At 31.8% G+C, this 14,063-nt stretch overlaps 1 protein-coding gene across 1 annotated transcript in view; it reads left to right on the top strand.

Moving 5' to 3' along the window:
• The first annotated feature begins 3,173 nt into the window (after positions 1-3,173).
• LOC132735701 (phosphoribosylformylglycinamidine synthase-like) overlaps positions 3,174-14,063 on the top strand; it is a 52,124-nt gene continuing 41,234 nt past the window's right edge. The window contains exons 1-6 of the mRNA XM_060722682.1: positions 3,174-3,277; positions 6,562-6,710; positions 7,659-7,785; positions 9,408-9,703; positions 10,929-11,037; positions 12,672-12,812. Coding sequence (XP_060578665.1) covers positions 6,566-6,710; positions 7,659-7,785; positions 9,408-9,703; positions 10,929-11,037; positions 12,672-12,812 — 818 coding nt within the window. The 5' untranslated portion in view covers positions 3,174-3,277; positions 6,562-6,565. The remainder of the gene's footprint in view (positions 3,278-6,561; positions 6,711-7,658; positions 7,786-9,407; positions 9,704-10,928; positions 11,038-12,671; positions 12,813-14,063) is intronic.

Genomic DNA, 14,063 nt, shown 5'->3' with positions numbered 1-14,063 from the left:
ATTTTAAAGTTTATCTTAGATTTTGATAAACACAATTTTATTTTCTTGTCCGTTTTGATAGAGAGACGTATATATTAAGTCCTTAATTTTGAGTACGTTTACAGAAGCAAAGTAAAGGAACTTTAGAATATGTATAACAGAGCTGGAAGAGACATGGGCAACATATTAAGGGGAACATTTATGCGTTTACACACCAAAATAGAAATCTAAGCTAATGTATCAACATCAATTTAAAATGGACAAGGTTAAAATGTATTCTTTAAACGTAAATATCATTTCTGTATCTTCGCTAAGAATTTGTCTGGGCATTTATTTATATCTTTGAATACATTACACGCGTTCTTTTTACAGATTTTTCCCGTCAGTTGAACCTGAAGGGCACATTATATCCCATAAATCCTTTTATATCCACTTTGCAAAAGCTTTCGGTGATAGTTTCCATAAAACTATCCATTGGCCAAATATATCTTACATCTTCTGCTCCTGTTGCTTTCTGGCAATTAGTACAGTTATAGCGATATGGTATTTTGTATGGAAGTCAAACTACTACTGTTGACATTTTTCTATTTTAATGACACAAAATTTCACATTCAGCACTATTTTTTCAGGTAATAAGGATCTAACATGTTCTTAAACTATCATTTACAGGTTATGTTTGTGCAAAAAAGGAAACATTTATTCGTTTCTGAGGCACAATGGGCCTTTAATAATCACCTGATCACATTATTGTAGTTTTCTCACATTTGTAGAATTTCAGGACTTTTTGGTGTGTTTGAATTTAGCAGTAATAGCAGTAACAACATGTGTGCTGTAAATTAAAAAAAAATATAACACTGCAATAGAACGTTATTTATGACTGCGTTATTAACGACGACTTAATTCAGAGTCTCTAAAGTAGTTCAGACAGGCTTTGACTTGATAACTGATGAAACCCGTTGGTATAGTGGTCAGAATATGGTTTGATGACATGACTTTATGAAGCTTATTTTTTATGTGCTGTAATAGAAATATTGAATATTAACGTGTATATATAGATCATTGAGAGGGGGTAGTATAGGCAGGGGAAATAAACAAAATGTAGTTGAACCATGATATATCTTCAGGGAATGATAAAACAACTACGCTTTATAATTACCACAAACTTTATAGCGCTATAATTATTACTACACTGTTAAAGAACATGAAATTTTAAAATGATTATTTCAAATAATACTGAAACTTTCTCCTTTAATTAATGAAATATGAAACCATATTTCATATTTCAGTCTGATTCCTCGACAGTTATAAGTATTTTTTACCGTTAATTATTTTCTACAAAATTAAATTTTCTACTAGAATCTAAATTATGTTTGATAATTATTACTACAACATTAATAATGTTAAAATGAAATGTCAGCAGGAGATGAAAATTAGGTTAAAATACAGCCTGAAACTAAATTTTAGAATTCATATGCCTATCAAGCTATACCGACACCAATAATATAATAAATAAACGCGTAACTACCCTTTTGAAATGATGTTTAATAGTGCAATTTCTCACGTCTCTGAGCGTTATATGATAAACATGTTATTTCCATTCGATTACAGTCTCGGTTTAATGGGCCGTTAAAGTACGGTCTCACTCTGTTTGTCAAAATATTTCATATATATGATTTATTACTTCGCACCGACCAGCTGTTTTTTCTCTCTTACATGTTTGTTATTGACAGTATAAGCTGATGCTGGGAAAATCGAACTTTATGAACAAATGAATCATACAAAATAAGAACCGATATTCTAGTGATTTGCACTCAGAGACCGTCGTTAATCAAATTATTGTATGAAAAAAGTACTTCTCTCTAACCCCCATAGAGAAAGCGACTATTGATATCTTGTATGCCGGTATGAAAAAAAGAAGAAGAAGAAGAAATAAACATATCGTGAACAAAATGCAAAGATGTGTCATGTTGTCGAAGTAGTTATAATATGGCTCCAAATGATAATCTACTTAAATTATTTAAAAGTGAGATAGTTTGAGCAGTGACTGCTCTGAGTCAGTAAATATCGAATTCAAGAGAGAACTACAGTACTACTAAGTTAATGTAAAATGCATGGCGTCAATGTTAGGGTAAGGGTTAGAGAAAATATTATAATTATATAAGTAGAACAAAATTACGCAGTCTTTGAACTGAACGGTGATTGTACATAATTATGTAGTTTATAATACGAAGTGATGCTTATTGTAGGGAATACTATATTGTAACAATCTTCAAGTAGTATGACGTCGAACAAACGTTTATTTTTTTATATCAAGTATGGTAATTTCTCCTAACCCCTACAGACTTCTTTACAACGATAATTCGCAGAGATTATGTTTTATTTGTGCAAGTTGGAATTGAGCTCACGACAAAGAGCTTTAATAGTACAACAATTTTCTCTAATAAACTTACTATAAGTGAGAAACGAAATGTAACTTAAGATACTATTTCAGTCAATTTCTATAAATGATGTATGATGCATTCATGATTTAATTTTTATGCTGTTGATTTTATCAGAGACATTTAGATATAATGCCTATTAAATATATATAGCTCTGTGATTTTTATAAGCTTTAAGTTTTATCAAAGTAAAGAAACAGATGAGCTTGAACCAGCTGACATCGTATCAAAGTAATGTCGGAAACAGTTATTGCTAGTCGTTTATTTATTTATTTATCTTTTTATTTATCCATTTATTTACTTATTTATCTATTTATTCGTTTTTCAAGATGATTATCTATCAATACTCGCACTCCGCTTGTAGTCATTTTTTCCACTTACATTGCAGATGCATTTTAAATTTAAAGACCCAGGGAAAAAACAACATTGAAATAATTATATGTATCAGCATGACTTTGCAATACATAACTTGTGTTTTAAATATAGACACAATTCAAACGCCTACTAAACTGATTCCAATGACTGGATAAATGTTTTGATTATTTTGTACTGACATGAACTATAGAATTGTATAACATGCTTGCTTGCTCAGATCATATAAATTTGATAAAGTTTTCTTGAATTTGATTTCGATTTTCTGGTATTTTACAGGGATTCCACAGCTTAACAATTACAAGGTAAATTTCTTTAAAATAATCAGAAGAAGGTAAAAAAGAAAAAAAAAGAAATAATAAAAAAAACTACATCACTTTTCTTCATTTAAGTACGCGTTGGGTTAGAAAATCTATCGTAATCTTCAAATTGGAGATAAATAATTGATCGTGGCGCCACATTTGTTATCCTTCAAACAGTTTTGAAAGGTGTTATATTTGTTTTTCATTAATGATAGTTCTTCTTTATTTTAGAAATATTATGTTTAGTTAATTTTATAATTATTTGACATCCCTGTCCGTTCACTGATTTTATAATTATTTACCAAATGAATTGTCACTAGATTTCGCGATATTAACTTTTTGGCCAATGTATTTCTACTTCTACACCATATTGCTTTAAAATCGTTTACTATCACCCTAAGCAGGTATACATTAAAGAGACAGCTATATGATACAACAGGCTCTAGCTATTATTGACTAGACCACTTGGTTCTTTTAGACCTACATGCCCAGTGTATAGCACTGATGCCTGGATTTCTTACCAGTTCACCTCAAATTACAGTCAACCAGCCCCAAGTTATTCCGGCCTCAAGTCAGTCTGGCCCCAAAATTAGTCTACCAGGTCCCTAGTCCTAATTATACGTAACCTTTTTCATATTGATCATTCATTAATCTGATATTTTTCATTTTCCATGTTATGTTAGGTCTTAACAGATCTTTGCAAAATTGTGTAGCAAACAAATTGACATTAGACATCGATTTAGATCAAATGCATTTAAACAATTAAGACAGCGTGTATTTACATTAATTTTGACCTATTTATGAACAAAACTAAAAAATAAATACCTTTTAACAAAATAATTAAACTGTCACATCTGAAAAATCATGATTAAATCCTCTCATTTAATTAAATTCCTTATACAGCCGATAAACAAATGGCCGCCATACAGTGCACGAAATCTGATTGGCTAATTTAAATGCAAGCGTTTAAATGAGTCAGAAGTTTCTAACGGAATATTTTTTCAACGAAATAATTGCCCATGCACCGTCAGCATGTTCGAATATATTTTTCTGTTCAAAAAATTTGGAATCAATCTGTAAAGCGCTTTACTTAACCAGTATGGCTGATAGGCAAAACTAGATTGATATTTATATGTTATTTTTAATTGATAAGTACATTGTTTGAGAGTTTTTGTTAATGATTGAGCATGAAATTGAAAGAAAAGAAGATAAGCTTTTGAATAAAGCTTGAAAGGCAAGACAATTGACATTTTAGATTTTTTAAAAATGCTATGCGTTTATGAGCAATAACTATTAGACGTCAGGCTATAACAAGTCTGTAACGTCTAATATATTGGACTACCCGGCCCAAAAATTGGTCAATCCGGCCCCACACAATTTCTATTTGGTCAATGCGTCTCTAAAATCGGTTAATCCGGCCCTAAAATCAGTTAACCTGGCCCCAAATATGGTCAATCCAGCCCCAAAATTGATTTTCAGAGAATATTTTATTAAATAAATTATTATGTTTTAGACGATATTTTGCTTCTTTCATTTTCGCTTTTGTCTATAAATGATATATTTTAGGTCTTTACCAAATGAAGCCATATAATAAAGTTATTGAAAACATTAGGCTATAATTTGTCGGTAATTGAATTGCACCAGTTAAGGCTTTTATACATAATAGTGATAATGAATGATTATATAAACATCAATAATTCTTTTATACATAATACTGATGATAAATGATTATGTAAACATCAATAATTATGTGGAGTGATAATCAGTGGTTTAACCAACTAAGCTATCACACCACCTGTACACTAATCTTGTGTTCTATTCTTTAAAATGAAAAGTAATTTTGATATTCACAACACAACAAAGATACTGCTTATTTAATTTTTACAAAAAAGATTTGAACACTAAAACAATCCAGTTATTCTTGATCACCAATCTTCAACACCAATAATACTGGGAAGTCAAAACCAGGGACTGCGAAGCAGGCCCATGCTTTGGCTTCCCCGGCTATAGACTATACTTGAATATTTAAAAGAAAATCAAATAAAAAACAATTAAAGAATATATGGAATTTTATACCTATCAATGAAATTTTCAGTGTAAGTTCTAGTTGGGCGCCGCCATTTCAATATAACTCAATGATAATAGGCAGGGTTTTCCGATAACAAACAATCCCAACTTTTCGTATTAGTAATAATCGTCAAGTATTCTGAGTAAAAACAGATCCAGAAGCAGTGCATGAAATACCAAATGACACCTTTAAAACGGAAAAATTAACAATTTTCTTTAACAGACTTCTCCGTTCAAAGGCTTTGCCTAATTTCATGATATGAAATAAGGCAATAGCTTATGAACATTGCGAAAAGTTGCGATTCGCTATTATAGGAATACACTGCCGTTTATCATTGCTCTACGGCACTCAACAAGAAATGACACTGAAAATTTCGCTGATAGGTAGAGGATTTTATATATTCTTAAGTTGTTTTTTATTTGATTTCTTTTAAATATACACATGTAGTTTATAGCAGGGCAAGACAAAGCCCGTGCCTGCTTTGCAGTCCCAGTCTTTGACATCCTCTGTATCAAAAGACCTGGCACTGTTAATGAGTAAGGGAACATGTACGCCCTGCCCTATCATTGACACTTCAGGGTACATTTCTAAAAAATGCGAAAGTAGGCAAAACCTATGAACTGGGAAGTCAGACTCAGATACAAGAATCGTAATTTTTTATTTTACATAATTTTCCATTTTAAAAGTGTCATTCGGTATTTTATGCACTGCTTCTGTTTAATCTGGTTCCCTGTACAATTATGGTTCCCATAGAAGTGTGCAGGAGACAAGTCTACGCATCAGTTTTCAATCAGAAATCTCCGGCTTTTATTGTTACCTTGCAAGTCCAAAAGTTGCTATTGTTCCATTATAGGAATACCCCGCCATTTATCATTATGTTACGGCGCCTCACAAGAAATGATACTGAAAGTTTCAATGATAGGTATAGAATTCAACATATTTTCTGCCAGCATGTTACCTACACATTTATTTATTAAATCACACTGGGAAACAATTTTTCTGGTTTCCTGTCTTATTCATGAAAGGGCACTTTTACAGCTCATTAATATTTGTAAAAACTTATTGCTAATGTTTTATATTTTTATATCGGTAAGTAAAGTGAAGCTGCAGACAAATAAAATCTCTGCCCAACTTGTCTGTGGGCAAGTGGCAAACATTCATTTTTCCTCACCCCTGCTTCATAGGTGCATACACTTTGATGATATCTACTTGCCAGAACCACTTAGAGACCATAGTTTCAAAGGTGTATGTCGCCTTTTTGGTATGTGGCATACATTTAAACAAAGGGCTTGTTTTACTATAAAGGTGAGCTGGCTGTGTTGACAACTTTGTTAAAATATTAGATGAATTCAGATAAGAAGAATATTAAAAAATATATTTTATGTATTTTTGTTCAAAATAGGCTAATGAAAGTCATGATATTTCGATATTACAAGCAGCCTGGTGTAAGCAGAGGGGGTTTACTTGCAGCAGAGAGGAAGATAAGATTGGTGGTGGAAAATTTAGACACAATTCAGACAGAGTTATGTTACTATATCCAAACTACTCAAGGTAGGAATATACTCTAAGTTTTGTAGCTTTGATGATAAAGATTTCAGAACTTTAGCTAGACTAGTCTGAATGCCTGTTCTGCATCCAGTTCACTCACCGTTGTCTACGCTTTTGAAACACATACTGATTCAGGTTAAACCATGTGCATCTGCAGGAATCGTTTTGTCTGTTTTGAATATTTGGCATCTTTTTGTAAGCCCGAAAAATTCTTCCGGACATATCTTTACATTATTGGAGCAAAAGATTAACTCGTATTAAATTCAATAGGAGTTATCCTGTTACTGCACTAAGATGATAATATTATGGTATGATATTGTCTGTCCTCAGAAATTGATACTCTATGTCTATAGGATATACTGGTACGTTATAGGTTCCTTATGGGGTTTTACAAATTAAAGAAGATCAAAGGAATAACCCCTTGAAGTCAACTCCATAAGAAAATCTGTCTGTTTATCGACAATTGGTTTCTGTAGAATAACTTTTGAAGGAGATATCAGTAATTGTGTTTATATTTGACATGTAAGTATGTCTTATCAAAACATGAGTTAAATTCTATTTTGGCTGCAATCTTCATATATTGTTGATAGAGTTTATAGGTCATTTAAAGCAAATTTTCCATGAAGTTATTGGTTTCATCAGGATAACTTTGAAACATTTCATTGATAGTATTAATCATTCATGCAAGTATGTGATGTCAAAACAATGACAAGTTTGATTTTCTCTGCAACCAATTTATTATTGATAGAGTTATGCACCTTTATTTTCAATTTTTTCTGTGATTTTGTTGTCTTAGAATTTTAATAATTATATTCTTTATGTCAATTATGGTATACATCAAAACAAGGGTTTAGTTTATTTTTATCAACTCATTATTGGTATGAGTTATTCCCTTTTGTAATGCTGTTTTTTCATTAATGAATGTTACTATATGCCAATATTAAAATGCAGGTTTAGAAGCAGATAATAGAGAAAAGCTTGAATGGATTCTGTCTACACCATTTCAAAAGAAGGGGTTGTCACAGGAGACATCTTTACAAGACAATGAATCATCATTACTGATCGAAATAGGTCCAAGGTTAGTCATTCCTTCATGACAGATATTTACTCCAGATTGATGCTAATGTTCATAAAAAAATTTAAAATGTATGAAAAAAAGTAAAGTATTGATTTTAAAGTGAGCAAAGAAAGTAATTTACATATGGCAAACATCACTTGAAATTTTAATACGAAAATCACCACAATTAGGTTAGAACATGCAAAAAAGATAGCCATTTGGTGTGTTAGTCACTCAGTTGAAATATGGTAATAAATACTGTAAAGTCAGTCATTAATTGCAAATGATATGCTAATAATTTCTTGAATTGTGAATATTCTTAGCTCACCTGTCACAAAGTGACATGGTGAGCTTTTGTGATCGCTTTTCGTCCGGCGTCCGTAAACTTTTACTTTAAACGACATCTCCTCATAAACAGCTAAGCCAATTTTATCCAAACTTCACAGGAATGTTCCTTTGGTAGTCAACTTTAAAAATTGTTCAAAGAATTTAATTCCAAGCAGAACTCTGGTTGCCATGGCAACCAAAAGAAAAAACTTTAAATATCTTCTTTTAGAAAACAGAGAGACTTAGAGCTTATATATTTGGCATGAAACATCATCTAGTCAGTGTCTACCAAGTTTGTTCAAATAAATTCCCTGGGGTCAAAATTTGCCCTGCCCCGGGGATCATTAATTTTCCTTATTTGTATATAGTAAAAACTTAAAAAATCTCTTTTAAAAAGCCCAAATAGCTAGAGCTTAGATATTAAGCATGAAACATCTTCTAGTAGGTGTCTACCAAGTTTGTTCAAATAAAAGCCCTGGGGTCAAAATTGGCTCCGCCCCAGGGGGTCGTTGTTTTTCCCTTTATATATATAGTAAAAACCTTAAAAAATCTTCTTTTAGAGCTAGAGCTAAGATATTTAGCATAAAACATCTTCTAATGGGTGTTTACCATTTTTGTTAAAATAATGGCCCTGGGGTTAGAATTGGCCCTGCCCCTGGGATTATTGATTTTCCTTATATGTACATAGTAAAAACTTTAAAAATCTTCTTATAAAAAACCCAAAGAGCTAGAGTTTAGATATTAAGCATGAACTATCTTCTAGTGAGTGACTACAAAGTTTGTTCAAATAAAAGCCCTGGGGACAAAATTGGCCCCGCCCAGAGGGGGGGGGGGGTCATTGTTTTTCCCCTATATGTGTATAGTAAAAAATTAAAAAATCTTCTGACAGCTAGAGCTTAGATATTTATCATGAAACATTTTCAATGGGTGTCTACCAACTTTGTTCAAATAAAAGCCCCTGGGTTAAAATTGGCCCTGCCCTGGGGGCCTATATACAGGTGAGCGATTTCAGGGGCCATCATGGCCCTCTTGTTACTTTTGTAAAAATCTTAGTACATTTTTCTGAAGGTTGATTTTCTTGAAATATTTTGGCTCATCTGGAGGCATACTGTTTTAAATTTAAGTCCAGAATCTAATTATAATGTATGAATTAAGACACCCGTTTTTGTTATTAATTCACCGTTTAATTAAAATACGAAAATTATGGATTTTTTATTCTTCATTTTAACAGTTTGTGTTGTTTTGTTGTTTAGTTGATTTGACAGCATTTTATTTCCATCTCAATTCATCTGTTAACTTTTTAATATATGTTTCAGGTTAAACTTTTCTACACCCATGTCTACAAATGCAGTGTCTATTTGTAAATCAGTTGGTTTATCAAAGGTAACAAGAATTGAATCATCTGTACGATACCTGATCAGTTTCCATGGTAACAAGCCTTCAGATGATCTAGAAGACAGACTGGTACACTGTTTGCATGATAAGATGACACAGTGTAGATATTTGAAACCAGTCGAAACTTTTGAGCTTGACATCAATTCTGAGCCAGTCTATGATGTAGATATAATAGGGAAAGGACGTTCTGCTTTAGAAAAAGCAAACAAAGACCTAGGTAAATACTAAAAAGTGAAAGAAAAAAAAACATTCATATATCATGGCATCACTATTTACTAAATACTTTAAGAAAATTTCTTACATCAGGAAAAGTATGACAGTCATTACCTTTCTTACATTGAAATGCACAAATATAGCTTTTAATTATAGCCCAGTGTGAAATAAATAAATGATTTGTTTTCGTTTCAAAAACGGAGCAAAGTTTTCATACTTGGAACTGATCAACTTATTTAGGTGACCATCTTGCATGTAAATTTCTAATAAAAGATGTCTTAACCTCTCACTAAACTTCTCATTTTCAAAGATAGTGGGTTTTGTTTTCTATATTCTGAAAGAAAAAAATGTTTTTAAGTATTTCTTGAGTGAAATTTAAAAAGGAAGAATGTTTTATTAAAGCTCATAATTTACAGTACAAAAACTGTTTGTAAATTCAAGTTGGAGTAAGCATCATAAATCTCTTAAATCATTGGAATAAATATACAAGGAATATTAAAATATAAATGCATCTAGAATGTTATCTCTCTCAGTTATAAGGAAATCAAGATTATTGAAGAAGAAAAAAATACAAGTTATACATTGATATTAGAACCTTTAAAATGTGTTCTCATTACCTGTTTTCTATTGCTGGCTAAACATTGCCTTCTTGTGTTAACAAAGACAAAATTGATAGATGAGAATGCTGTTGAAATATGGTCCCTATATAAAGAATGTTTTGCATTCTTGGGTGCATGGCATAGGGTGTAAACTATAGAGACATTTTTGTTAAAATATGTTCTGTTTATTGGCATACTGAAATATCTTTGTGTGACTGTTATTTATTGGTTTAAGAAGGATAAATTTGGTTTAGTTTCAACAAAATATGCACCACATGTTTGTAAGCAATGACACAAATAGGTAAAAAAAAACGAGCAGCGTCACGACAACACCAACATAGTGTGTTTGCGACCAGCATGGATCCAGACCAGCCTGGGCATCCGCGCAGTCTGATCAGGATCCATGCTGTTCGCTTACCAATTCTATTACAAGTAGAGAAACTGATAGCGAACAGCATGGATCCTGATCAGACTGCGCAGATGGGCAGGCTGGTCTGGGTCCATGCTGGTCGCAAACCCATTATGTTGGTTTTGTCGTGACGCGGCTCAAATGTCAATATTAAATGAAAAGAAAGTAATGAAAAGAGGAAAAAAGTATTTCATGATGTGATACCTATTTCTATGTTGTAGGTCTAGCTTTTGATAACTGGGACCTTGATTTCTATACTAAACTGTTTGAGGAGAAAGTCAAGAGGAATCCAACTAGTGTAGAATGTTTTGACCTTGCACAATCTAATAGGTGAGAATCAGCCCTTTCATATGCTTTAAACTATGGGGTTTTTATTTTTTACAGAAAACAAGAAATTTAACAAGGATTTATACCATGCCAAGTTCTGTTAATAATCTACTTGTTTTAATTGCTTGTTTTCATTTTAGTTGTTCAAATGATTATAGTAGTTCTTAATCTCCTAAGATGTGATTGTCTATTCCATACTTAATTTTTTTCGTAGAATTTCTAAATGCAAAGAATTATTAAATACAATTTCTTAAGGAAGGCAACATGTATGGATTTCAGTACTCGAGAACTTGGTAATTTTTCTGATTGATACAACTATTGGAATATTTTATTTAAGATTTTTAATTTCTGACAAACATTCAGGAGAATAAGGCTGACAGTACTTTATAATAATGATATTAGCCGCAATCCACTTTAGTTTTCTATTTTGATACACAAAATTGACAAGTTCTATGATAAATCCTTGTAAGTAAAAATCAGTGTTGATTTATGTCTATTTAATTACTAAAATCTGATATTATTAAAAGTGATATTATAGCATTTAAGCAGTATATATATAAACAAATTAATAACCTTAAACACACTGTTTGGTACTCAAGAGGCCGAAAGTTATATAAAAAGAGGTTTTTTAAAGCTACATTAAATAAATATGTAAAAATATTTTGCCGTCGGCCTCAAGATCAAACATTCTAGAGTTTCATTAACCTGTTTAACAGTATTGTTGTAAATCTCATCAAATATTTTTCATAAATTAGGATTTTAAACGGACAACCCCACCGTAACACTAAATTCGTATACGAATTTTAACATGCAATTGAAGACTATAATCAGCTTGTGTATGCGCTACGTCACACTTTTATAGTTGCTTTCCGGAACACAGCAAATATGATATTTTCTTGTGCAAACACACTTTAACCGTTTTAGCTTCACGGTGCACTAAGCCTGGGGTTCAGTGAAAGTAATCATCTCGTAAAAAGATTAAATTTGTATGAAAACATTCATTACAATGCGGAAATATACCGTTAAATTAGGACTGCTACTTATAGTCATGATTGTTGATTTGATATTGATGTACGGATTATCCGAAGGCAGAGTTTTTCTCATGCAAACAGAAATTGCACTGCCCATTTCGCCAAAATGAGGTTACCCATTTGTATGCTAATAAAACTCATTTTGGTTGTCTGGACACCAAAATAAGACCTGGAGTCGATATAAAACCCAATTTATTAATGAAATGGCGCTGTTTAGTTTTTTATGAAATTTATTAAATGTAGCTTTAATGACTTTCACCTCCCCTGTCAAACTGTTGACTTAAAGATGTAAACAACTTTCAACTTGCATTAAAATATTCACACCTCTACACAGATGATATGTTTTCTTTAAGCAAGTTAAATTATTTCTATTGTGGACATATATCTCAGAATTTCGGACATTATTTCCTTTTGTTTATATTATATACAACGGAAAAGTGAAGTGATATTTTTACATAACTAGTATTGGAGTATAAAATTTGTTGACAGATATTTGAACGTTTTATCGAGTACTCTGTTAATCAGTTACTCGAAGCCTTCCTTAACAATAAGGATGGTCTTTTACGAAAGTTATCAAGTAAGTTGTTAAAGTTTTAATTATTATAGTGAGCACAGTCGTCACTGGTTTTTCCGTGGGAAGTTGATAATTGATGATATAGAAGAGGATGGTTCCCTGTTTAAGATGATCATGGCAACACAGGATCATAGTAATGGTAATAATGTCATCAAGTTCAACGACAATAGCAGGTACTGGGTCTTCTTTATTCTTTCTCTGAAATGGTAATACAGTTTGGTTTTTTTTTAAATTGTAAAATTTAGATTTTTAAAAATATTACAGTAATATTTTAGTTGATATTAATTGGCAACCAGCTCATTTCAGCAATATACACATCATTATACAGTCTTATAACTGGTAGCAGTACAAGAAATTTAAAATAATATATTCAGTAACGAGCTTATTGAAGCATTCCAATATCTGATGCTAAATCATGACATAACAATATTAAAAATAAAATGACCAAAATGCATAAAACTACAAATCTGTGTCTATAAAATTGATAGGTTTATATTGATCAAATTATCTTGAATAGGCACACAAATTCTGATTTCTTTTAATTATTAGAAACATACTTTATTTGCTGTGTCTTGTGTGTCTTTATTTTGCCCCCATTTTAGTGGCGGGCATTTAGATTTACCCTTGTCTGTCCGTCCTTCCTTCCGTTCACTTTTGTGTCGCATGTAACTCAAAAAGTATTTGACCTAGAGTCATGAAACTTTACAGGAATGTTGATCAGCATGTGTAGTTGTGCACCTGGGTATTTTCGTTTGGATATTTTTAATATTTTTAGAGTTATTGCCCTTGACTTAGTAAAATTTTGCAATTTTCAACTTGTGTCGCATGTAACTCAAAAAGTATTTGACCTAGAGTCATGAAACTTTACAGGAATGTTGAACAACATGTGTAGTTGTGCACCTGGGTATTATCCTTTGGATATTTTTAGTATTTTTAGAGTAATTGCCCTTGACTTAGTAAAATTTTGCAATTTTCAACTTGTGTCGCATGTAACTCAAAAAGTATTTGACCTAGAGTCATGAAACTTTACAGGAATGTTGATCAGCATGTGTAGTTGTGCACCTGGGTATTTTCGTCTGGATATTTTTAGTATTTTTAGAGTTATTGCCCTTGACTTAGTAAAATTTTGCAATTTTCAACTTGTGTCGCATGTAACTCAAAAAGGATTTGACCTAGAGTCATGAAACTTTACAGGAATATTGATCAGCATGTGTAGTTGTGCACCTGGGTATTATCGTCTGGATTTATTTAGTATTTTTAGAGTTATTGCCCTTGACTTAGAAATTTTTTGCAATTTTCAACTTGTGTCGCATGTAACTCAAAAAGGATTTGACATAGAGTCATTAAACCTTACGGGAAGGTTGCTCAGCATATTTAGTTTTGCACCTGGGGTTTCGCTTGTGGATTTATCCAGTATTTGTAGA

Source organism: Ruditapes philippinarum, unplaced genomic scaffold, assembly GCF_026571515.1.
Source record: "Ruditapes philippinarum isolate M1 unplaced genomic scaffold, ASM2657151v2 ctg2234_1_1_1_1, whole genome shotgun sequence".
In the NCBI taxonomy this organism is placed as follows: Eukaryota; Metazoa; Mollusca; class Bivalvia; order Venerida; family Veneridae; genus Ruditapes; species Ruditapes philippinarum.
This window is presented reverse-complemented; position numbering and strand designations above follow the sequence as displayed.